Source organism: Mesocricetus auratus, unplaced genomic scaffold (assembly GCF_017639785.1).
Source record: "Mesocricetus auratus isolate SY011 unplaced genomic scaffold, BCM_Maur_2.0 Super-Scaffold_6730, whole genome shotgun sequence".
Lineage (NCBI taxonomy): Eukaryota > Metazoa > Chordata > Mammalia > Rodentia > Cricetidae > Mesocricetus > Mesocricetus auratus.
The window spans coordinates 580090-604828 of NW_024429184.1; the positions used below are offsets into that span (position 1 = coordinate 580090).

The 24739-nt window shown below is 40.5% G+C and overlaps 1 protein-coding gene across 1 annotated transcript in view; it reads right to left on the reverse strand.

Moving 5' to 3' along the window:
* Nucleotides 1-2552: 2552 nt before the first annotated feature.
* Nucleotides 2553-24739, reverse strand: part of Hsdl2 (hydroxysteroid dehydrogenase like 2) — a 29334-nt gene continuing 7147 nt past the window's right edge. The window contains exons 2-11 of the mRNA XM_040737746.1: nt 22731-22894; nt 21708-21806; nt 20410-20524; nt 18906-19009; nt 17478-17576; nt 15775-15969; nt 12164-12235; nt 10392-10643; nt 8446-8574; nt 2553-3641 (exon numbers count right to left, since the gene is read on the reverse strand). Of these exons, the coding sequence (XP_040593680.1) occupies nt 3529-3641; nt 8446-8574; nt 10392-10643; nt 12164-12235; nt 15775-15969; nt 17478-17576; nt 18906-19009; nt 20410-20524; nt 21708-21806; nt 22731-22894 (1342 nt within the window). The 3' untranslated portion in view covers nt 2553-3528. The remainder of the gene's footprint in view (nt 3642-8445; nt 8575-10391; nt 10644-12163; nt 12236-15774; nt 15970-17477; nt 17577-18905; nt 19010-20409; nt 20525-21707; nt 21807-22730; nt 22895-24739) is intronic.

Below are 24739 nucleotides of genomic sequence, written 5' to 3' on the forward strand. Positions count from 1 at the left end.
GCCTGTAAGGCATTTCCTTAATTAGTAATTGGTGGAGAAGGGCCAAGCACATTTTGGGTGGTGGCATCCCTGGGCCGGTAGTCGTGGGTTCTATAGGGATCAAGCCAATAAGCAGTTATCCTCCATGGCCTCTGTATTAGCTCCTGCCTCCAGCTTCCTAGTTTTTGTCCTGCTGGACTGCCAGGATACCTTTCTATCAGAGCTGTAATACTTACATTTAGGTGCCTAAATCCAATACTGACTACTTCCCTACCTATTTACCATCAGTTTCCCCTCAGTTCATCCAGGAGCTCCAATAACTCAGACCATCCTTACCCTCCAGGGCCAAATAGACTCACTGGGCCACCATAAATGTTACAAAATCAGCAAGGATCAGATTCACTAACAGCAGAAAGAGGTAGTCTTTGTCTCTTCCTCAGGAAAGAATGTTTCAATGTCAACCGGTCAGGTGTAGTAAAGGACTAGATCTGACAACTTGACAACTCTAGACAGATCTCCGAAAATGTTAAGAAACAGCTTGGTGCCTCTGGGTAGTGGCTCATTGACAGTCCATTATGGAATTGGATACTACACTTTTTAACCAACTTTCTTCTGCTTTTCTTGATTCTACTATTTGTTCCCTGCTTTATAAACTTCTTATTTAGATTTCAGCAACATATTCAAAAGATCTCTAACCAGACTTTTAATCAGTTGCTATTACAAGATTACTGATCCCTAGCGACAGAGTCACAGGCCAGCAACTCCCAATTATACCGATAGTGAAGATCAAGTTTGCCCAAAGGACTTTGACACCCTGATTCAACAGGAAGTAATCTAATGACAACATTGCCCCCCTTATCAATAATAAATAAAAGGAGGGAATGTAAGCCCCTCCAGTGACATCAGTGGCCAGGCCCCACCCCCAGGACTTCTAACTACTAGCTTCCACCCACATAACACTCTTAACTGCCCTAACTCCTAGACCCTACCCAAACCCTACAGAGCAGAAAAGCCCTGGCTCTGAACATGAAATCCCTGGATAGCTCAATCATGAAAAGTTACACCCCGGGGGGGGGGGGAGGACACCGGAGGAGGGGAGGGAAAGGGAGAGGGACCTCGAACTGACTTGTGAAGCAACCTTGTTTCTTATCTAAATTTAAAATGGAAAATAAAAAAGAAAAAAAAAAGAAAAGTTACACCCCACCTTCCCAAGAAAGTCTATATAAGCTCTGTATCTTGTGCTGTTTGCTATTTCTCACCAGAGCACAGGCAGTCACCCTCTGGTTTTTTTCCCCTCCCAATAAATCTCTTATGTGAGGTCTGGTGTGTGGTGTGACTTTGTGGTATTCCTAGACTCCTTGCTGCCAGGATACCCTTCCACCTGAGCTGTAAGACTTACATTATGGATTGGGTGGTTCAAAGAAAACACTAGCAAAAGTGATTTTTTTCTGAGATGCTAAAATAGTGTACTATACGTTTTTTATTATGGCTGATAACTATAAAGTATGTTGGTCACTAGGATGAAAAGCAAGAGCACTATATCATAAACCATCATTGGAGGAGAAAAGTTTTGTTTGGGTCAAAGGTGACAGGGCACAACAGGGTTTCAAGGAACTTCTGTTAAGCCCCCAAATGATGTCAATGCAACAAATGTATCAAATGAATTATGGCACTGATACAATAAACCTCGAAAACATTATGCCAAGTGAAGGAAGCAAGAAAGTGATATGAGCCGGGCATTGGTGGTGCACGCCTTTAATCCCAGCACTCGGGAGGCAGAGGCAGGCGGATCTCTGTGAGTTCGAGGCCGGGCTAGACCGACAGCCTCCAAAACAAAGAAACCCTGTCTCGTAAAAAACTAAAAAAGAAAAAAAAAGTGATATGACTCTACTGACCTGTGTCTAGAATAGACAAGTCAGTAGCAAGAAGAAGTTGTTGTTGCATAGGACCGAAATATTTTGTTGATGCAGATATCCACTAAAGTGTATGTTTTGGGGAGGGTGAGAAAACATTTTGATTGGTGCCTGAAAGATGGCTTGGTACATAAAGGCACTTGTCTCCAAGCTCGGTGGCCTGAGTTCAATCCAGAGGTCCCACTGACTCCCCACTAAGTGTTTCCCTGACTCCACAAAGGAAAGCAGGAACAGAGGGAGAAGGGAAAATATTTTTTGTTTGTTTTGGTTTGGTTTTTGGAGACAGGGTTTCTCTGTGTAACAGCCCTGGCTGTCCTGGAACAAGCTCTGTAGACCAGGCTGGCCTCAAACTCAAAAATTCACCTGCCTCTGCTTCCCGAGTGCTGTGATTAAAGGGTATGCCATCACTGCCTGGGTTTTTATTGTTGTAATTCATTGTAATGATGGTTGCTTAACTTGGAAGGAGGGGCAGAACAGTGTATTACATGTTATATATAATGATTTATATATTAGATAAAACTGGTTTTGTATTTTTACATTTTTGAGACAGGTCTTACTGTGTTATACAGGCTGAGATATCCATTCTTACCATTAGTATTCACCATTATATTGGCTTAAGAGTATAATATGACAAGAAAAAGAAATAAAAGGCAATGAAAAAAAGAGATAAATTCATCTTTATTTGAAGATAACATGATTTAAAGACTCTGTTTTTTAAAAGCTGCTGAAGGTAGTGAGTAGACTATAAGCATTAGGCATACTCACAAAATTAGTTACATTTCTGTATGTTAGCCCTTGAAAACTGAATTTAGCTAGGCATGGTGGTTCATGTCTGTCATTATAGCTCTAAGCAAGCTGAGGCAGGAGGACTGACCTGAGTTCAAGGCCAGTTGGGTTACCCCAGCTAGAAAAAAAAAGGGAAAAGCTGAAATTTAAAGATATTTAGACTAGTATCAATATTACAAAATGCTTCTGACAAGTTAAACAAAATTTTTTGTTTGTTTGTTTGTTTTTATGAGACGGGGTTTCTCTGTGTTGTTTTGGAGGCTGTCAGTCCAGCCTGGCCTCAAACTCACAGAGATCTGCCTGCCTCTGCCTCCCGAGTGCTGGAATTAAAGGTGTGCGCCACCACCGCCCGGCCAAGTTAAACAAAATTTTGCCTGCAAATATTATATACTGAAGTCTATAAAATACTGCTGACAAAAACAAAAGTTCTTAAAAAAAAAAGCTGGGGCAGTGGGGGTAAGAAATATATTGCAGTTATTCACCCAACTGTCTTTGTGAAGATAAAGTTCATTTTTACATGAGCAGTTTGGAAACAGCTAATTCTATTGCTTGATAATGATCAGTCATTCATGATATGTAGTTTTCCTGCAAGAAAGCAATGAGTGAAATAAAGGTTTAGAGGGAAAAATTGAAAAAAGAAAAACCCACAATATATTAGGATATCACTTAATAAAACTTGTCCTTGATTGGTTAGTTGTTTTAATTACAATTTCAAGTCTTATAGATACAGAAATTCTACTTTTTCCAGAACAAACACATATGTCCTTATAAGACAGTGGAGGAAACAACAGATGTTTAACTGCTGAGCTTTGCACTTCTGAGAAAAATCAGTGTTTTTGCTCCTTGTCCTTCATAGTCTGGAATTCATCTGGGTCATCAGCTTCTCCAACTTGATTGCTAGAGCCATGTTTCCTTTAATCTTCAGTTTACCTGACATGAATGCCATGGTTGGCTTTAGTTTCCCTAAAATGAGAAATGAGACAGAACGAAGCATTAGTGCCCTTTGTGGCATGCCACTTCAAGAACATGCATTCTAAGAATTTCCCAGAGTTATATAAATCCCAGAGCACAGAAATTTCTATTACAGCATTGCATATTACTATCCAGGGAATCTAAGTTCCTGATTTGGATGTTAACAATATCCCATTATACAAAAGATAAAGTAAGAAACAGCCTGCAGAAAGTAATGGCAAAAAGCTACAGATACTACCTACATTCATACATATGCTGGTTACAGCACTCTAAAGAAATGTAGCCCTCAGATGAGTTTTGGTAGGTAAATACTATGTTATTTAATTTTCCAATATGTTACAGTTCATTAAACTCTAACAATTTCTCAACTTTAAATTCAAGAAATCAAATGGTACAAAAAAAATCTATAAAATAGTTACAAATGATTATTAAGATGGGCATGGCAACACACAGCTTGTAACACCAGCCCTTGGGGGCTGAGTCAGGAGGATCATAAGTTCAAAGCCAGCATGAGCTAAACAGTGTCATTATATCAAACAAACAAAAACTAAGACCATTAACTACCTAGTGTTTAGGAGCTGGGAGATGACTCAGTGGGTAAAGTACTTGCTGCACAAGTGCAAGGACCTCAATGCAAACCCTCAGAACCTTTGTAAAGCTGAGCACTGTAGTGCACACCTGTAATCTAGTGTTCCTACTTTGAGATGGGAGGCAGAGATAGAATCTATGGAAGCTTATAGACAGCTAGCATAGCATATGCAACAATGAACAAAAACAGCCTGTCTAATGGTGGACGGTGAGGACAGACACCCAAAGCTGTTCTCTGACCTTTATGCATGCACAGTGGTGCCCGAACATGTGTATTCAAATAAACATGCAAGCACAAGTACACTACAAATTTTTATTTTTAGTATATTGTATGTAGGACTTTAGAAATGGCTCTATGGTTAAGAACTTATACAGTTCTTTAAGATTTGAGTGTATTTCCTTGTACCCATGTCCAGTGGCTCACAAATGCCCATCACTCCAGTTCCAGAGGATCTGATTCTTCTGGTCTCTATTGTACACACATGATCATGCACGCACACGCACACACACACACACACACACACACACACTAAGAAATGATTTTCTTTTTAATAGTGTTGTGGGATATTTGTACACTGTGTGAAAATGAGTTGCTGTGATTGCTATAATAAAAAAAACAGACAGACAGTAGCTAGGGGGAAGAGTATAGGCAGGACTTCCAGGCAGAGAAAACTCTGGGAAGAAGGGCAGGATGCACCAGAAGACACAGACAGGAAACAGGAGGTGTGGACGTAAGAATGATAACACCACATGGCAGGATGTAGATCAATATAAATGAGTTTAAGTTATAAGAGCTAGTTGGGGGGCTGGAGAGACGGCTCAGAGGTTAAGAGCACTGACTGCTTTTCCAGGGGCCCTGAGTTCATCCCAGCAACCACATGGTGGCTCACAACCATCTGTAATGATATCTGGTGCCCCCTTCTGGCCTGCAGGCATACATGCATGCAAAACACTGTATACATAATAAATAAATAAATCTTAAAAAAAAAAAAAGCTAGTTGGGAACAAGCTTAAGCTCAGGCCCAAGCTTTCATAATTAGTAATAAGTCTCTGTGTTGTTATTTGTGAGCTGTGAGCTGGCAACCCAAAGAAAAATCCAGCTACAATATACTCTATGACACAAAAGTACGTTGGCATTTTTCTCTTCTTTCTTATATGTATTTATTATGTATACAGTGTTCTGTCTGCATGCTTGCCTGAATGCCAGAAGAGGGCACCAGATCTCACTATAGATGGTTGTGAGCCACCATGTGGTTGCTAACTAAGAATTGAACTCAGGCCTTCTAGAAGAGCACTCAATGCTCATAATCTCTGAACCATCTCTCCAGCACCCAATGTTGGCACTTCTCAACCAGAGAAATGTAAACATTAAAAAATAGAATTATAAGGTGAGAGGTGGCAGACCAATCTCTGAATTCTAGGCTAGCGTGGCCTACAGCACAAGTTCCAGGACAGCCAGGGCTATACAGAGAAACACTGTCTCAACGCTCCACACCCCCCCAACCCCGTAGCTCTAACAAATATTAGCTCTGTAGAGAAAAGGAACTTTGCTTTCCTTTCTACTATTCAGTGTTAGTTCAATCTGGAGCAGAGGGTAAACAGGAAGACTGAGGCTCAAAGTCATACAGCTTATATACAACAGTGTTTCAATTCCAATTCCTAGCCAGGTATGCCCAACTAGAATTTTTTACTTCCTTATATTCTGACAGTTTAAGCACTGCTCATATCTCCTAGAAGGCACAACATGTGTCTGGTATATTAGTGGCTATCCCACCTCTCACCTGTGACATATGCAAGCTCAAAGCAAAAACATGCAAAAAGCAATTTGATGTTAATAGGAAGGAAATGCAGGTACAGAAGAAAGACCCTGAAATAATTCATGACGTGGAGATTATTAACAATAATTATTATTAACAATAAATAATAATGTTGATGCTGGAGAGATGGCTCAGCCTGGTGACCTAAGTTCAATACCCACAACCAATATAAAGGTGAGGACAGGATCTATATAAAGTTGTCCTCTGACCTCCATAGTATGCATACCCATCCACCCCATACTCACACCTAACAAAACTAAAGGTAAAAGCTCAAAATGGATCACAGACCTAGAGGTAAGAGCTAAAAATTTAAAGTCTTATAAGAAAACACAGGGGAATTGTGGATTAAATGAGGCTGTCCCCTGCAGGCTCACGTTTGTGAACACCGGGTTCACAGTTAGGAGGTTACAGAACTCTAGAACATGAAGCTTGTTAGAGGAAGCAGACCATTGCAAGGGGGCTGTGAGAATTTATAGCCTTGTCCTACTTCCAGTTTGCTCTCTCTGTTTCTTATGATCGCTCAGCTCTGTCCACCTGCTGCCATGCCTCCCCCACCATTACGGGTACTCCCTCCAGAACCATAAGATGAAACAAACTCTGTGTTATGTAAGCTGCTTTCAGTCATGGTATTTTACCACGGCAACAGAAAACTAACTAATACAAAGGGTAAGTCTTTATACCCTAAGTTTGGCAAGGAGTCTTAGATATGACACTAAAGCATAAACAACAACTAAAAGATAAATTTATACTACTACCAATTTTTTTTTGGTTTTTCAAGGCAGAAGAAAGTATTTGCATATAAGACACAGAAATATAAAAATAATTCTTGCCAGGCAGTGGTGGCAGATGCCTTAAATCCCAGCACTCAGGAAGCAGAGGCAGATGGATCTATGTGAGTTCAAGGCCAGACTGTTCTACAGAGCAAGTTCCAAAAGAGCCGATGCTACACAGAGAAAACCTGTCATCTCAAAAAAAAAAAAAAAAAACAGAAACAAAAACAAATTTACTGAACATTGCTATTTAATCTCTAGTAAAAAATAGTTTTTGATACACCAAACTACTACAAATGACTAGAAGCAAAATTTCATGAAGATGCTATAATGTACAATTTGAAAAGCACATCAAATATAATAATGGTATAATTTTGCTCTATAAGCATATGTGTATGTGTACACACACACACACACACACACACACACACACACGCGCGCGCACGCTTATCAATGAACACTTAATACTACTACAAAAGTTAAACAGGGTAGGGAGATGTTTGGTGGTTAAGAGTGCTTGCTGCATAAGCTGGAGGACCTGAGTTTGAACCCCCCTGTGTAAAAAGCTCAGCATGTCTACACATGTGCCTGTAACTCCAGAGCTGTGAGAATCTGAGATAGGAGGGTTGCTGGGGTTTGCTAGCTGGCAGCCAAACTCTGGGTTTCAGGAGAGACTCTGCCAGAAAGGAATATGGAAGAGCATGATAGGGCGTGGCACCAGATATACTCATTTGGCCTCTATGTGCATGTATTTGCTTGGGCAATTGCACATATGCATAAAGACTACACACACAATAGTTAAACTTTGATCACTGTGTCCATATACAATATAGCCCCAACCAGCATCCTTTATTAGAACTGGAAAACAGGACTTGGGAGGGCACAGAATATACTGATACTGTTTAACAAGATTTAAAATGAACAAACATATGAGGAATGCTTTATAATTCATTACATGAAAGATTTTTACATTTGAATATTATAATGCCTTAATTGAGAATGCTGTTCCTAATTTTTTAAGAGTTTGTGTTAACTTACCACTTTGAGTAGTATTCTAAGAGGAAAAAAATAGAACAAATCACCCTTAAAATTATTTTGGCACTTTTAGAACTAACTAGGCAGAACATAAGATCATGCAAAGGATTCCCTGTAATAGAGATCCCACAAAAGCGGGTACTAGGGCACAAGAAAGAACTGGCCTCTGACTCCTTTTACAGCATCTGGTGAGACTGACTCATGACTTGACTTTAATAAGTGAGCTATTATTGACTTCTGAGGCTCTATCAACTGTGCTTTGAAACTATAGCACCTTAATTCAGGTAGAATGAAGCCTACTTAGTAATCCTTTTTATTTATCTCTCTGTTCCCAAAATTACATTATTAGCTTCTCGGTGATAAAAAAGAAAGATCTACCATCAACTGTCCATTTGTCAGATGAGGTACAGTGGCAGCAGAGGCAACCTAAGAACAGCCTCCCCAAGACTTGTCAGCATATTAGATATATAGATAGCACCCATTGTTAGGAAGATTTCTGACCCTTGATTATCCAGAAAAAGAGAAAAGAGAATATTCAAAAATTTTCCATTTAAAACAAGTGAGCTAAGAGAGTTGAAAACTTACCTGAAAACATTTTGACAAAGTCATCAGTGGTCATACTCATCACCACATCTGCCCGGTCGGAGGGCTCTCCATGTCCAACTTTCCCACCCTTACTCTTCAGATCAAGAAACCATGTGCCACCATCTTCACCTGCACAGATAGATATGTGGAAATAAGTATAATCATTCCTACAGTTTTAACAGTCTTCTAACATGCTGCCCCTGGTTCAAGTCCTCAAGCTACCATCAAACTCAGCACTTACTATGGTTCAAGTACTGTGCTCGGTTCTGAAGACCATTCAATAACAAAAAGAAAAGCCAGGTTCTTCTCCAAAGAGGAAACTGAGGTGATGTAGGTATGTTACTAGAGTGAAAAAAGCTGGAGTAGTGGGATTCACACAGAAGTTACAACAGCGCGTAAGTGGGGCTCTAGTGAAGGAAATGGCTTAGTGTTTACTGGATATAGCACTTCAGTTTGGAGATGCATGGTAGTGAAGAAAACAGAGGCTGTTGAGGAAGCCTAGAAAAGGAGGTGTTTCTAGAAGGAAAAAGTGGTCAACAGCCTCAGATCCTGCAGAGGAGTTATAGAGGGGTGGCAAATACCCACTAATAGCACAGTTATCATCCAGGACTGTGATAAAAACAAATTCTGTAGAGCAAAAGAGAAACTGGAGGGACAATGTTCAACAGAGTAAGCTGCAGGTCAAACTATGTATGACTCTGAAAGAGAAAGACAGGGCGCATGGTTTGGGATTACTTTTACCTTCTGTTTTAACAACAGAATATAGTTGAGAACATTAACTGCAGGGTGTGCACATTGAAGAAGGGGCAGAATGATTCCTGAGGAGGCAGGAGAAAATGGGACCTACACCTCTGACACTGCTAGTGTCATCCAGGGACTACTTTACTGTCACCATCTGTCAGAAATGGAAAAACTCAGATGTCCCCTACCGACTAGATCAAAAGCTCCATCTGAGGAAGAGTCTGGGTACAGTTGTTAATCAAGCTCGGGATGCTCTGATGGATAGCTAAGCTCTGTCCCACTATGAGAAAAGGAGGGCGATGATGGCTGACTCATATCTGATGTCAGGGACTGGCAACAGAAGTCTCGAGTGCTGTTTAGACCTATCTCAAGAGGGAAAATAGATGAATCCCTTCAAGTCCAGCTGATGTTTTTGTTTTTGTCTAACAAGATTGGGCAGCTTTGATGCAATTCAGGGGCAACCAGATAGTTAGATTCATCCAGAACTAGCCTTTGATACATAGGTCATAGAATACACATGAAAAGTTCAGCAAGTTTAGGATATCAGGGAGAAAAAAAGCTGAAGCAACGGACCATGAGTTCAGAAACAAAAAGGAAGTTAAAAAGAAAGGTAGATTAAGATATGACAGAGAACAGCATAAAGAATGACAGAGTTTGCATAAAGTGGAACTGAAGTAGTTCTTAAAACTACCATTAACCTGTGTTACTTTTATTATGTAGGAAAACATGTAAAGAGTTGTTGGTTTGGTTATTAGAGACAGGGTTTCTCTGTGTAGCCCTGGCTGTCCTGGAACTCACTCTGTAGACCAGGATCTCAAACTCAGAGATTCATGTGCCTCTTCCTCACGAGTTCTGGAATTAAAGGGGTGTACCATCACTGCCTGGCTCATGTATAGAGGTTTTCATACTGTATTCATACTGACCTAACTCAAAGATGAAAATGGTCACAATGCATATGTCCATCTATGTAGGATTTCCTCTCTATTATATGTGCCAAGGAGTTATTTTAACTCAAAGTATATGCCAATACTGTTTTCTAGGTTTCCATATAAATAAATCTAACTCAAAAACAAATCAATAGTTATTTGCTGTTTTTGAGAGTCTATATTCAATACTCCTAGATATAGCTAACAATCCAGGTACCAAAGGCCGGTTTTCTTCCTACTGTTTCATAAAAGCCCTAGGTCACCCGACACAATTTTCACCTGAGAGTTCAAACTGATAGACTGCTTGTGTGGCTTTAACGACATCATCACTGAGAGAGTCCTTAAGAATTCTAAATGTTTCTTCCACAGGTCCAAAATGTGGTTTTGGTGGTGGCTGTGGTGATGGCTGTGGTGATGGCTGTGGTGATGGCTGTGGTGATGGCTGTGGTGGTGGCTGTGGTGGTGGCTGTGACTGCAGTAGTGGCTCTGGCTGCCGTTGTAGATTCTCTTCTTTTACTTTTGGTACAGAATCTGGAAAATACAATTTACATAAACATCCTTAAGGTCCTGGCAGTATAAGGCCAAATACACAATTAAAGCAAGACAGACTTGCTACCAAATAGCCCCATTTGACCAAATGATTTTAAATGCATTAAGTGACCCATAGAAGCAGAAATCTACGTGATGGGAAAAGCAGCAACCCTGTCATTTATGGCTGGGAATACACACAAACACACACACACACACACACACACACACACACACACGCACACACACTACCTAGACCCACACACAATCTACTGTATGAATCTAGGAAGTAACTCTATGGTACACAGACTCATCCTAATAAACACAGGTCTGCTTGTGCTTTGGCTCAAGAGAAATCTCAAAGCAGGAACGGCTCAACCTATTTAAACAAAGAGAAAGGCACTCACATATTTAAACCTCTGGATGACTCTGAGCTTATCCTTCTGTTTCACAGATGCTGTTTTTAAGAACAACTCAATAGTATTCTTCCTTCCCATCTTTTTAGCTCCAAGTTCAGATCTTAAAGCTTCCAAAGGAGAAGAGCAGAAAGTAGAGAAGAGGGAGTTCTATGGAGGTGGAACAAGTCTATTGGAAGAGAAATCCTATGGGAAAGGAGCCCTGTGGTGAACCCCATAGTAAGGGAAAGAATTCTGTATTGCTGCCTCATGGACAGTACATGCCCACAGCTAGGCTAATAAAAATGGGGAAGACAGGGACTAGAGAGATGGCTCAGCAGTAAACAGCATGTGCTGCTCTTCCACAGGACCTGGGATGGGTTCTCAGCACCCACATGGTGGTTCATAACCGTCTGTAACTTCCAAGGGATAAGATGTCCTATTCTGGTCTCAGCAGGTACTAGGTACACACGTGGTATATATACATGCAGGTAGGTAGGTAAAAACTCATACACATAAATAGGAAAGGCAAGGATAGGATTTTCCTTAGCAAAGGTGAAGACAGGCCTACATTTGGCCTTGTACCATGGTCCTAGCTGACAGCCCTCAGAGAAAGGAATTCATTAGGATAGAGCAAAAGCAATGAATATGTCCCTGCCATCTCATTATAATAGCTCCAAGATAGCTCCTATAAGGGAACAGATTAACAAGAATGAAAGAATAACCCAATGCTATGAAAACAGTATCACACTGGGGTAGGAGTGAATTATGCTGAAAAAAAAATCTGAGGTCTATTTATACAATCAGCTTACTACAAAACTCGAAAATTCCTTCACATGAAAGCTATACTTATGATGTGTTGGTCTCTACTGTAGCACACACACCACCATGGAGGAGGGTGTAGTCAGCCGTCTAGCACCTTCCTCTGCTTTTGTTGTAAGCCCAAAGCTTCTGTGAACCCTCAGGTATCACAGACACACTATGTGAAATGGGTGCATGCCCACTTGGGGACCCAACACCCTCTTCTGGCCTCTGCAGCACCAGGCATGCATATGGTATATAGACATACAGGCAGGCAAAATCCCCATACGCATAAAAAATAATAATAAAATAAAGTTACACTCTTACCACGTGGTTGTGTTTCCTTTATAGCTGCATCTGGGTATTCATCTAAGAAGAAATCTGGTATCAAGGGATGGCCTGAAAAAATTAACCACCAAATAATAAGGTTGTAATAATTACATAAAATGATTATATTAATATTTAACAATTTTTAATAAAATTCATATCTTTTTTTAAAAATTCTTTTGTGTCAATGGAAAGGGCCCCCAGATAACTTGAACTATTTGATCTTATTTGTTAAATTATTTTTCTGTAATCCAGTTATCCTCTTCCCTCTATGACAAATTTCACCTTAGGATCTAATTTTATTTGTTTGTTTGTTTTTGCTTTTTAACGACAGGGTTTCTTTATGCAGCCTTGGCTGTCCTGGAACTCACTTTTTCTTTTCTTTTGTTTGTTTGTTTGCTTGTTTGTTTGTGTCTCACTATGTAGGCCAGGCTAGTTTTTTTTGTTTTTGTTTTTTTGGTTTTACGAGACAGGGTTTCTCTGTATTGTTTTGGAGGCTGTTGGTCCAGCCCGGCCTCGAACTCACAGAGATCCGCCTGCCTCTGCCTCCTGAGTGCTGGGATTAAAGGCATGTGTCACCACCGCCCAGCCAGGCTAGTTTTGAAAACTCTGTTTCCCAAGTGCTGGAATTAAAGGCATATACCACCATACCTGGGGAAATCTGCCTTGTCTCCTCTTTACTGAACTATCCATTCAGTTCATTAGCCCATTTACTGATTGGGAGATCTGAGGGGATATTTAAGGTTTCCAGTTCTTTATATTTTCCCCAGTACCATTGTTGAAGGGGCTGCCTTTCCCTACTGCCAATTTTTAAAAACTCTGTCAAAAATTAGGTCATTGTAGCTATGTGGGTTTATCTCTGGATCTTCAATTCTATTCTACTGGAAGAAACGTCAGCTTCTGTGCCAGAACCATAATGTCTTTGTCACTACTGTTCTGTAGTATAATTTGAGGTCAAGTGTTGTGATACCTCCAGCATGGATCTGCTTTGGGTTGATTTGGTGGCTAATGGGCTCTGTCGTACTTCCCTATGAATTTTAGTACTGTACAGGGAGATGGGGATAAGAGTAAGAAGATCAATAAAATAAACTACAGAAGGGGGGAGGGAGGGAGGAAAAAGAGCAAGGGGAGGAGTGGGGAGAACATGAGGGATCAGGAAGGTTGAGGTGGGGAAGAACAGAGAAGTAGAGCAGGGAAAGAGACACCTTAATAGAGGGAGCTGTTATGGGCTTAATGAGAAACCTGGCACTAGGGAAATTCCCAGGAATCCACAAGGATGACCCCAACTAACAATCTAAGCAATAGTGGAGAGGCTACCTTAAATGCCTTTCCCCTGTAATGAGATGGATGACTACCTTAAATGCCACCCTAGAGCCTTCATCCAATAGCTGATGGAAGCAGAAGCAGAGATCCACAGCTAAACACTGAGCCAAACTCCTGGAATCCAGTCTTAGAGAGGGAGGAGGGATGAGCAAAGAGGTCAAGACCATGCTGGAGAAACACACAGAAACAGCTGACCTCACCAAGTGAGAGCACATCGTAAAGCTGGGGAACCAGCATAAGACCAAACCAGGCCCCCTGACCATGGATGTCAGTTGAGGGGCTTAGGCAGTCTATGGGACCTCTGGCAATGGAACCAGTATTTATCCTTAGTGCGTGAATGGGCTTTGGGAGCCTATTCCCTAAGGAGGGATACTCTCTCAGCCTAGATACACGGGTGAGGGCCTAGGTCCTGCCCCAAATGATATGACAGACTGATAATTCCCCTATGAGAGGCCTCACCCTCCCTGAGGAGTAGACAGGGAGTAGGATGGGGGGGATGGTGGGGGAAATGGGAGGATGGGAAGGAGAGGGAACTGGGATTGGTATGTAAAGTAAGATTGTTTTTAAATTTAAATAAAAATTAATTTAAAAAAGAAAGAACTACATATGAAAACACCATATTTAATTCATTACTCTGTATATTGTTGTTGTTGTTGTTGTTATTGTTTTGATTTTTTTGAAACAGGGTCTTTCTACATAGAGCTAGCTACTTAGGACTCACTATGCAGACCAGGGAGGCCTTGAACTCAGAGACCTGCCTGCCTCTGCCTCCTGAGTGCTAGAATTAAAGGTATGTGCCACTATGCCTGGCTGTAACCTATCATATTGCTCATTGGCCTTCTGGCTAAGACTAACTATAAAACAAAACAAATAAAGCACTTATGCAAAGCTTTTATTTACCTGTAATCCCAGCTCCAGCACCACGTCTGCCTGCCTGATGCCATCATGCTCTCCATCATGATGAACCTCTGAAACTATATGTCACCATCCCAACTAAATGTTTTCTTTCAAAAAGTTGCCGTGGCCATGGTATCCCTTCACAGCAATAGAAAACTTACCGTGTAGCTCTGGCTAGCCCAGAACTCATTTTGTGGACAAGGCTGGCCTTAAACTCATAGAGATCTGTTCAACTCTATCTCCTGAGTACTAGTATTAAAGGCAAGTGCCACCAGATCCTGCTAGATTCTGTTTGTGTGCATGAGAGTGAGTGAGTGTGTATGTGTGTGTGTGAGGGGGTGTGGTATGCACATGCATGTACGTGCCCACAGAGTCCAGAACACATAGGATCCCCTGGAGCTGGAGTTATAGGAAGCTATCAGCAGGTAACCAAACCAGTCCTCTGGCAGCAAGCATTCTTCATGACCGAGCTATCTCCCAAGCCCCCGTCTCCAAGTTTTTGGTTGGTTACCACTGCTTCCCTCAGAGGTCTGCTAGGAAGGTTGCACAGATAATGCATGTGAACATGCTCTGTAAAATGGTAACAAGGTATTTAATTCAATTGTAACTGAGGATGAAAAAAATATAAACATGTAGTTCAAACATCTACAAGGTCAAGCTCATGAGTAACATTTAAAATATCCTTATGTACAAATATAATTTCCAGTTTTTGGCTATAATCTCTATTATTTAGAATGTATCATATGTTTACTGGTTTTTAGAGAAAGGTCTATGTTGCCCAGGTTGGTTTCATACTACTATGCCACCCTCCTACCTCAGGCTCCTGAGCAGCTGGGAGTACAGAGAAGACCTCTGCACCCTGCTTAGTATAAATATATTTCATATAAAGTAAAAATTCATTGTCATAGTCATCTGTAATTTCAAAGGAAGAGATTTTTAAACAGTGGAAAGTTCTGAAAAATCTCAAATCAGACAACTATTTGTAAGGCAGACTCATTCATCCATCTTCATAGTCTAAGAGATTGTGCTTAAAAAACACATTTTAAAAGGGTATGGGTTTTGGGAGTTTTTGTTTTGTTTTGAGAAAAAGGAGAATAAAGATTTCTAGTGCTGCATCATCTGTCTGGATCTTTACTCTGATTTCTAAGACTAACTTCAAAATGTTCAGTTTCCTAATTTGGAAATGGGTCACTGTAACAACCTTCTACATCATGATGTAATTTCAAAAGCCCTAACCTCACTTCTATTTGTTTATCACCATTTAAGGAAGAAGTGGTGTGGAGTTTTCCCTTCAATTAAAGATAGCTTATAACCACACAAACACACAGAACAGGTCTGTTCACTGCATAAAATGTGGAAACATTATCACTTTAAACAACTATAAGCATTACCTGGTGTAATTGCATAGACATCAAAATTGTTTATTCCTTCTTCCTTTAAGATATTTTCATCAATAATAAAGTTGCCAGTAAAACTTTTTGGCCTTTTGAAAATGGAATATGCAGCATCCGCGATAATGTCAACTTTTCTACATTGACTTTCAACACCAGATCCTCCAAGCATATCCATAGCAGCAGTGTGTATGGCTGTAGAGAAAACATGTACACACACATGACTCCATATCAAAGAAGGATATGGAAATAACAAACCAGTACCACTATTGAAAAATTGCTAAGGCAAATTTCTCTCTCAGATGATGAAAAATAAGGCCAAGCTAAGGATTCACTAAACATTCTATAGACAGAACCAGGGAGACAAAGAAGCTTACACATCCCTTACTCAACACACAGTGCATGTGCAGAAATCCTTCATGAGAAGCACAGCAAACCTCCTTAGAGTTCTCATTTAGAATGTTCAAGAATTTGTACAGCAGTCTTGAGTGTTTAAAAAGCCAGTAAGGGCTAACAAAAAGGACACTGAGATGAAAGATGGGTGAGTAGGATTTTTATATGGATTGGGTCATGACTTTTGTCAAGCTACTGCAACCCCTGGACCTCAGCTTCCTCTCTCTAAAATATGAAGCTCCTTTCCCAATGTTTTTGTTTCTGCTCTCTGCATTAGAAAACATGGACTATATTTCTTATTTGTCACTGTACCACCAGTGTCTAAAACAATGACAGTGCTGGAGGTGACTCTCCTCTCTGCTGCCATTACCAAATCAGTAGCTAATGACAGCCCCCACCTGCATAAAATCTGTTCCAAAGTGGACTTTCCTGTTCCCACCACTCCGGTCGAGAACAGCCAAGAGTTAAGAGGTAGCTACTCCCTCTACTCAGCAGAAACTACGAAAAGATATCTTGTGAGACAAAAAAAAAAAAAAAATCGCAATCCTAGAAACAACCTAGGAGCTGAGAGCCTGAGATCCTCTTTCAAGAAAACACTAGAACCCATGCCCACATTCTCAAAAAGGTGAAACCTTTCTTCACTATTAGGTAAACTCTGGCTGGGTACCTCCCAGTACCCAGAGACAGAGGCAGGTGGATCTCTGTGATTTGAAGGTCATCCTGGTCTACATAGTGAATTCTAGGAAAGCCAGAGCTATGTAACAGAGATACTCTGTCTCAAAAAAGTAAAATAAATGAATAAATAAAAGTTAAAACCTTCTCTCTTCAGAGCCAGAGATGCCCAATTTTGTGTTACCTTCTGGCACACTATGAATTCCCATGTTAAGGTGATTCTTCTGTCACAACCTCCAGAGTGTCTGGGACTACAGCCATGTATATATGCCTAACTGCAACTACCACTTCTTTAATAAGGCTTTCAGTCTGAAAGATCTAAGAGAATTTGCTGAAACCATTTCTGTTGGCTTTCATGAGACTCTCCGTAGGTTCTAGCAATATGCTGTTATCATAACTGCTGGCTCAAGAGTCAGCCACTTAGTCCAAGTCAAAGCTGAGAGATGGATAGCAAGACTGTTAGGCTGCACACTAAAACATAAAGACTCAGGTGACCTGAAATGTTTCACAAGATGTCAAGGATAGGACTGGAGAACTAGCTTACTTGCAGAGTGCTCACCTAGAGTGAGACACTGGGTTTGAGCCTGGTATGGAGGAGATTTACAAATCAAATTAAGGGATTTCTTTTAAGTACAAACCTGTTTTAGGCCATAAGGCATTGACTGCAATTTCACCTCTAAATTCTTCTGCCATGCCAAGCACACACATAGACATGCCATATTTGGCAATGGTATAAGCTGAAAGAAACCACAAAGAATAATAATATACTTGAGAAAATAATCCTTGAGTAGAAACAACCAACTTCCTGTTACTATTTTCTCCCTGGTAAATTTTTGACAATGCTTTTCAAAATACAAAATATATAAGATAATTCTTTGTGTAAACAAGAACGACTCTGAACTCCTGATTCTCCTGCCTCGGCCTGCCAAGTAGTGGGAGTATGGTTCACCACATCTGACCAAATATCCTGGGGTTGTTTGCTTGTTTTTAAATGTTTTATTATTGCTAATTATGCATACATCTGTGTGTGGGTATGTGCCATTGAGTGCCTGAGGAGACCACAGTTGTAGATGTCCCTAGGCTGGCAATACAGGCAGTTGTAGGCTGCCTAATGTGAGTGCCTGATCTACATAGTGAGTTCCAAGACAGCCAGAGCTGCATAGAGAGACCCTATCTCAAAAGAATGGATGTGATTATTTATAGAGAAAGTTTCGCTCACAACTCAACAACACAAGCATGGTGTAGCTTAGTGGTAGAATATGTGCTTAGCATTTGTGAAGCCTGGATTTCAACTCCAGCTCCACAAAACAGAAAGTAATCAGGGGCTGCAAAGACAGTTCAGTGGTTAAGTGCATACTGTTCTGGCAGAGGACCTGAGTTCAATTCCCAGCACCCAGGTCAGGCAGCTCACAACTGCCTGTAATTCCAGCTCAGGGATCTGGTACCTCTCTGGCTATTAAGGGCACTTGCACTCACATGCACACACTTACACACACACACACACACACACACACACAATTTAAAAAATAAAGACTTCCAACTTACTTAACTTCATCACCTAGAATACAACTTTAGTCTTGCTCTGTGGGTTCCCACCCCCAGTGCCTTCCTAAATGCAAGTGAATTAAAATAAGAACTATTTGATACTACTTTAAGTGAGGTGCAATACATAGCTCTTATAAACTACCACATTCACCTTATATCATTCCTTTGTTATGAAAAGTATTATATAGCTAACTTTACTAATTAATAAGTTGCATGTAAACAATATACCTACTGAGACATGAAAAATGGCGCAAATCCGTGTCATAACTTGAGTAGTTACACAGTATACATATCTGCCAAAATTCATTAAATCAAACCATTAAGACCTGTGAATTCTGTTAAGTGCAATTGTACTTCAAACTTTTGGATTACAGATAAATGATTAGGAATTTACTATCTTGATCACCGGTAGCAGAAAATTCAATATTAAGTATTACATCCAGGTTGTGATTACATAATAAATACACTGATTAATTCAAAACAAATTAGCCAAACAAACTATCCCCTCAGCTAACACTTACCACAGTGCTGTTTGAACCACAGAGGATTTAGGTTCAGGGGTGGGCTAAGGTTGAGAATATGTGCTACTTTACTCTTTTTTAAAAAAGGAATACATGCTTTGGATCTGAAAATGAAAGAAAACATAAGACAAGTTAACAGCTTATGTTTGAAAGTACTACCACAGAGCAACTGAAATTGCTCAGAGATCTGTCTGGCACATCCAGTTTGCCGAGTACCTCTGTTTTCTAGAATGAAGATAATAGAAGGAACTGCTTTTCATGCTTTGAAACCATGCTTCATGTACTGGCCACAAGATCCGCTTGATAGAAAAAATCAAATCCTTTCTCTATTAGCTTTATGCCCAACTGAGGATATCTTCAACCACAACCGCCCCAAATTTTCCCACCCAAGCACACAATCACAATTTCCAGAAGCAGTAAATATACCTGTCAGACAGTTGTAGGTTCAAATCCTGCTTCTTCCCTTTGTATATCACTGCATTCTAGTTCTCAGGATGTTACTATAAGATGGGTAATACCCACTACCATCTAGGACTGATCCAAGGAGTCAAATGAGATACTTCAGACAGTGCATGTGCTCAACATGAAATAAAAAGTTGCTATGAGTGGCATCACATATGCTAGTTTATTTTACCAATATATAATGCAATACACCTTTGAAAGCAATATGTAACATAGAGGTTTGGTTTTGATTATTGTTGTTTCTTTTTGCTTTTTGAGACAGAGTCTGAGTACATAAGTCAGGCTGGTCTAGAATTCATTCTGTAGCCCAGTCTAGCCTTGAACATGGAGTAATCCCACTGTATCTGCCTCCTGGGTGTTAAGATTATAGGTATGTGCCTCTATAAGAGCTAATTTTATTTTTAACTGCTTATTGAAATACAATGTTTACTTTATAGAAGACTTATATCCAATATTTTCATAATTTTAAGTATTAAAATCATAGCATCAAATAGCTAAACAACATTATTATAGCTCAGTTATACCTTTATTTCGTATTTAAGAACATCTAAGGGCAAAGCCAGGCATTAGTGGCGCACACCTTTAATCCCAGCACTTGGGAGGCAGAGGCAGGTGGATCTCTGTGAGTCTGAGGCCAGACTAGTCTACAGAACGAGTTCCAGGACAGCCTCCAAAACAATACAGAGAAACCCTGTCTCGAAAAACCAAAAAAAAAAAAAAAAATCTAAGGGCATTAAGCATGGCAGTGCATGACTATGATCCCATCATTCAAGAAGCTGATGCAGGAGGATTGCCAAGTCCCCAGTCAACCTGAGCTACATAGCAGAACCCTGTCTCAAAAGTACAAGAGAAAATTTTGAGGCTGGGGCTGTAATTCAATTGTAGAGCATCTGTCTGTGATGCATATGGCATAAGGTTCGAGCCTCAGAACTGAGATGAAAGAAGCAGTAGGGGGAGGATTGTGAACTAAACCATTCTTGTTTTAGGTCAGTTTTTTAAAAATTATTATTATTTCCAAATACAGTTTTTGCTCGTGACTCACGTAAGGTAGGTGCCCCTGGTGTTCACACTCATCATCAAGTCCACTCTCTTTGTAGGAGTATCCAACGTGTTGGTCAAGCTAATAGCACTCGCATTGTTCACCAAAATATCAATTCCTGTTTCCAAAGAAATCAATTCCATTTTAACACAAGTCAGAGTTTCTCTCTCCCCCCCCACCCTATATACACAAAATATTTCCTCTATGGTTGATCCCTCAGCTGATTAATAAATATAAACATACACACACACAGACTATATGACTGACCAATATATCAATACCAGATCCAGTAACTCTTTCAAGATTTATTTCACTGGCGCAGTGGAGACACAGCCAATTACCAGAGTTCTATGGAAAACTGCAAGGAGGCTTAGTGCCTACAAGTTGTAGCTTCAACCCCTAAATACCGGTCTTCTCTCACTGGATCCAGGAACCATTGGTCAAATCCTCTCTAGTACTCTCAGACCCATGACCTTTCCAAGAACACTAGTCTCCCTCTCCACACAGTTCCTTTCTTTTTCCTTCCTTTCTCTCTCTCTCTTCCTTTCTTTCTTTCTCCCTTTCTTTCTTGTTTTTTTTTTTTTTTTTTTTTTTTGTTCAAGGCAGGGTTTCTCTGTGTAACAGTCCTGGCTATTTCCCAAGTACTAGGATCAAAGGCGTGTACCATCACTACCCAGCCACAATCCCTTTCTTAAGGAAAGGGCTCCTTTCTGGTCTTGGAATCTAGGGAAAGAGAATGATCTTGAGTTTCAAACCCCAAACAAGACTTTTTTAAGTGACTCATACACAGAAACACACACAGAAACACACACACACACACACTTAAAATAATTCCAATTTATTTATACTCTATCCAGAGTATGTGTGTGCGTATCTTGTTTTCAGTTATATGCTTAACAATAACATTAAATGAAAATTTCAGTGAAAAGGTAAAACTTCTCCATTTCGTTGAAAATACTTCTCTGCAGAGAGTGCCAATTAGATCTAAGGTCAGAACAACCATTTGCGACTTGTGAAGAAGTTACAAGAAACTCAGGCTACCTACCAGATGGCTTCAGTGAGTTATGCACCCTAAATTGCAGGTTACAACAGAAGGAAGAGACTACAGTCACCTAAGTTGCATTCCACTACATTATTCTCACTACTCCATTTTACTGATATTGTTAATCTCTAACTAGGCCTAGTTTATGTAACATGTATCACAGGTATGCAGTTATAGGGGGAAAATAGCATAAATAGGTTTTTCAGGCATCCACTGGTTTTATCAAGGTTCAGAAATTATTTCAGAATCAAGGGAATACCTCCAAACTTCTCCACAGCTTTTTCTACTGCATTGCTGATTTGCTGTTCATCTCTCACGTCAACAACGCACGGCAAGGCCTTTCCTCCAGCTGCTTCAACTACAGAGACACAAACAAAAACCATGAAATTGTAATTACACCTTCATTCTGATGCAACAATAGTAAAGACAAAAAGTTCCCCATTTCCGGAAGAATTAAAATTACATTATGGGGTCTTAGAACCACAGTAGATGGATTGACTGACCCAACCACAGCTGGGGCTCTGTGGTCTCCAGGCGTTAACACAGTGCACACACACACACATACATGCAGGCGAAAGACTAGTGCACGCAGAATAAATCCATCTAAAAACAAAATGTTTACCCCATCCTTCCATCAAATATCTTCTCTTCACTTCCATTCTGCCTCTACCTCCTACTCAAGAATAACTACTCTAAAGAAATTTGATTTTTTTTTCCCAGTGCTGGGAATGGAACCCTGGACCTTGTACAACTTACAGTCCCAGCCCTGAGATGTGATTAACCTAGATATGATTAATTAGAATCTCTCATACTACTCAAAGGAGCTAGAGGTGGAAAAAACAGTCAGAACTCCCTCTCTCGGTAACAAAATAAATACTCCTTTAAACACTAGATTTTTTTTTTTTTGAGACAGGGTTTCACTCTGTAGCCTTAGCTGTTCTGGTTCTCACTCTGGAGACCAGGCTGGCCAGGAACTCACAGACGTGCACTACCATTTATTTAGTTTATTTTAACGTACACGCACACGCCATGACATGCATGCAGAGGTTGAAAGACAACTTTGTAAAAGCCAGTTGTCTCCACAGTGTGGGTTTGGGGATCCAGCAGGAGTTGTCAGGATTGGCAGCAAGCACCTTTCTTTACCTGCTTGAGCAACGTCTCGCCAGCCCTAAACACAATTATTATTAAAGTGACTTTCAACTAGCGTACACTGAACTCTGCACCGAGCATGCACTGAAATCGCTGCAAGGACAGTCCATGGGATGGCAGCTGTCACACTCACTTTCTTCAGCAGCGGTGTAGATTGTGCCTGGGAGTTTCGGGTGTGTTTGGGTGGTTTTCGCAGCAATGACGATGTTTGCTCCATCCTTCGCTGCTTTCAATGCAATAGCTTTGCCGATGCCTCGGCTTGCACCTGTGATAAAAACCGTGCATCCCGCTAGCTTCCTAGACACAGCAAACAAAGATGCCCTTATTAGAAAGTTCACTGGTTTTTTTATTTATACCAGCTCACATACATTTTCATGATTTCCTCTATGCCCCCACCCACCTGAAAGATTATAACCCCACTATATTTCCACTGCACACACATAAATAATATGACAACTGCAGCTGGTCAGTCTTAACTGAGATCTGGCAATCAAAATCTGCTCAAATACAAAGGAAATATTTTTGTTTGTTTTGTTTTTCATGACAGGGTTTCTTTTTTCTTCTTTTTCTTTTTTTTTTTTTTTTTTTTTTTTTTTGGTTTTTCGAGACAGGGTTGGTTTCTCTGTATTGCTTTGGAGGTTATCCTGGAACTAGATCTGTAGACCAGGCTGGCCTCCAAACTCACAGAGATCCGCCTGCCTCTGTCTCCCAAGTAGTGGGATTAAAGGTGTGAGCCACCAATGCCCGGCCCTTTTTTTTTTTTTTAACAATTTATTTTTATTTTATTTGCATTGGTGCTTTTCAGGCATGTATGTCTGGGGGAAGGGGGTCAGACTTGTAGTTAGTTACAGACAGGTGTGAGCTGCCATGTGGGTGCTGGGACTTTTCCTCTGGAAGAGCAGTCAATGCTCTTAACCACTGAGCCATCTCCCCAGCCCCAAGATAGGATTTCTGTGTGTAGCTTTGGAGCCTATACTGGATTTGGAGCCTATACTGGAATGAGCTCTCTTTTTTTTTTTTTTGGTTTGTCGAAACAGGGTCTCTCTATGGCTTTGGGGGCTGTCCGGGAACTAGCTCTTGTAGATCAGGCTGGCCTCAAACTCACAGAGATCTGTCTGTCTCTGCCTCCTGAGTGCTGAGATTAAAGGTATGTGCCAGCACCGTCTGGAGGAAACGTATTCACAAGCCTGTGTGTGGTGTATAGGATGTATGTGTGCAGACGTATGTGCCTAAGTAGATGCAGAGACCAGAGAAGGACCTCAGGTACCCTTCTCTAATCACTCTCTACTCCAGTTCTCTTAAGACAGGGTTAGGGGCTGGAGAGATGGCTCAGAGGTTAAGAGCACTGACTGCTCTTCCAGAGGTCTTGAGTTCAATTCCCAGCAACCACATGGTGGCTGACAACCATCTACAATTCAATCTGGTGTATATGTAATAAATAAATAAAAAATCTTAAAAAAAAAAAAGACAGGGTTAGCCTATGGCAAGCTAGCTGTATATAACCCCAGGATCCTCCTGTCTCTGCCCATGACAGAGTTACGGGGTTTCAGGTTACAGGTTAGTGCACCCATACACAGCTCTTTCACAGATTCAAACTCAAGGTCCTCAGGCTTACCCAGCAGTCACCTTTTCCCATGGACTCATCGGCTAACCTGAGATTTTTTTTGTTTTGTTTTGTTGTTGCTTGGAGACAACAGTCTCATGAGGCACAGGCTGGCCTTGATCCCCTAATCCTCCTACTTCTACCTCCTAAGTGCTGGGATACAGGCATGTACCACTATGCTTATCAACAAGACTTATTTGTGAGTGGCAGACTTACACATAAATTTTTATCCTTTCCATTTTATAGTACTTTTCAAATTTTCTACAATAAATACATAACACTTGATCTTTATAAAAAATCCCTAAAAATACTAGCTAGAGTGGGAAACCCCAAATATGGATTAACTAATGAATGGATAGATATAAGTGCTTTGCCCCCACAATGTTCAGTAATGCAATGGAATGACTAAAATATACTACAGTATAGACAAGCCATCTAACTTCACAGACCACACATTATTAAGATTCCATTCTATGATACGAACAGAGCAGTCAAACCTGTAGAGACTCAAGACCTTCCACTGCCTGGAGTGGGAATGA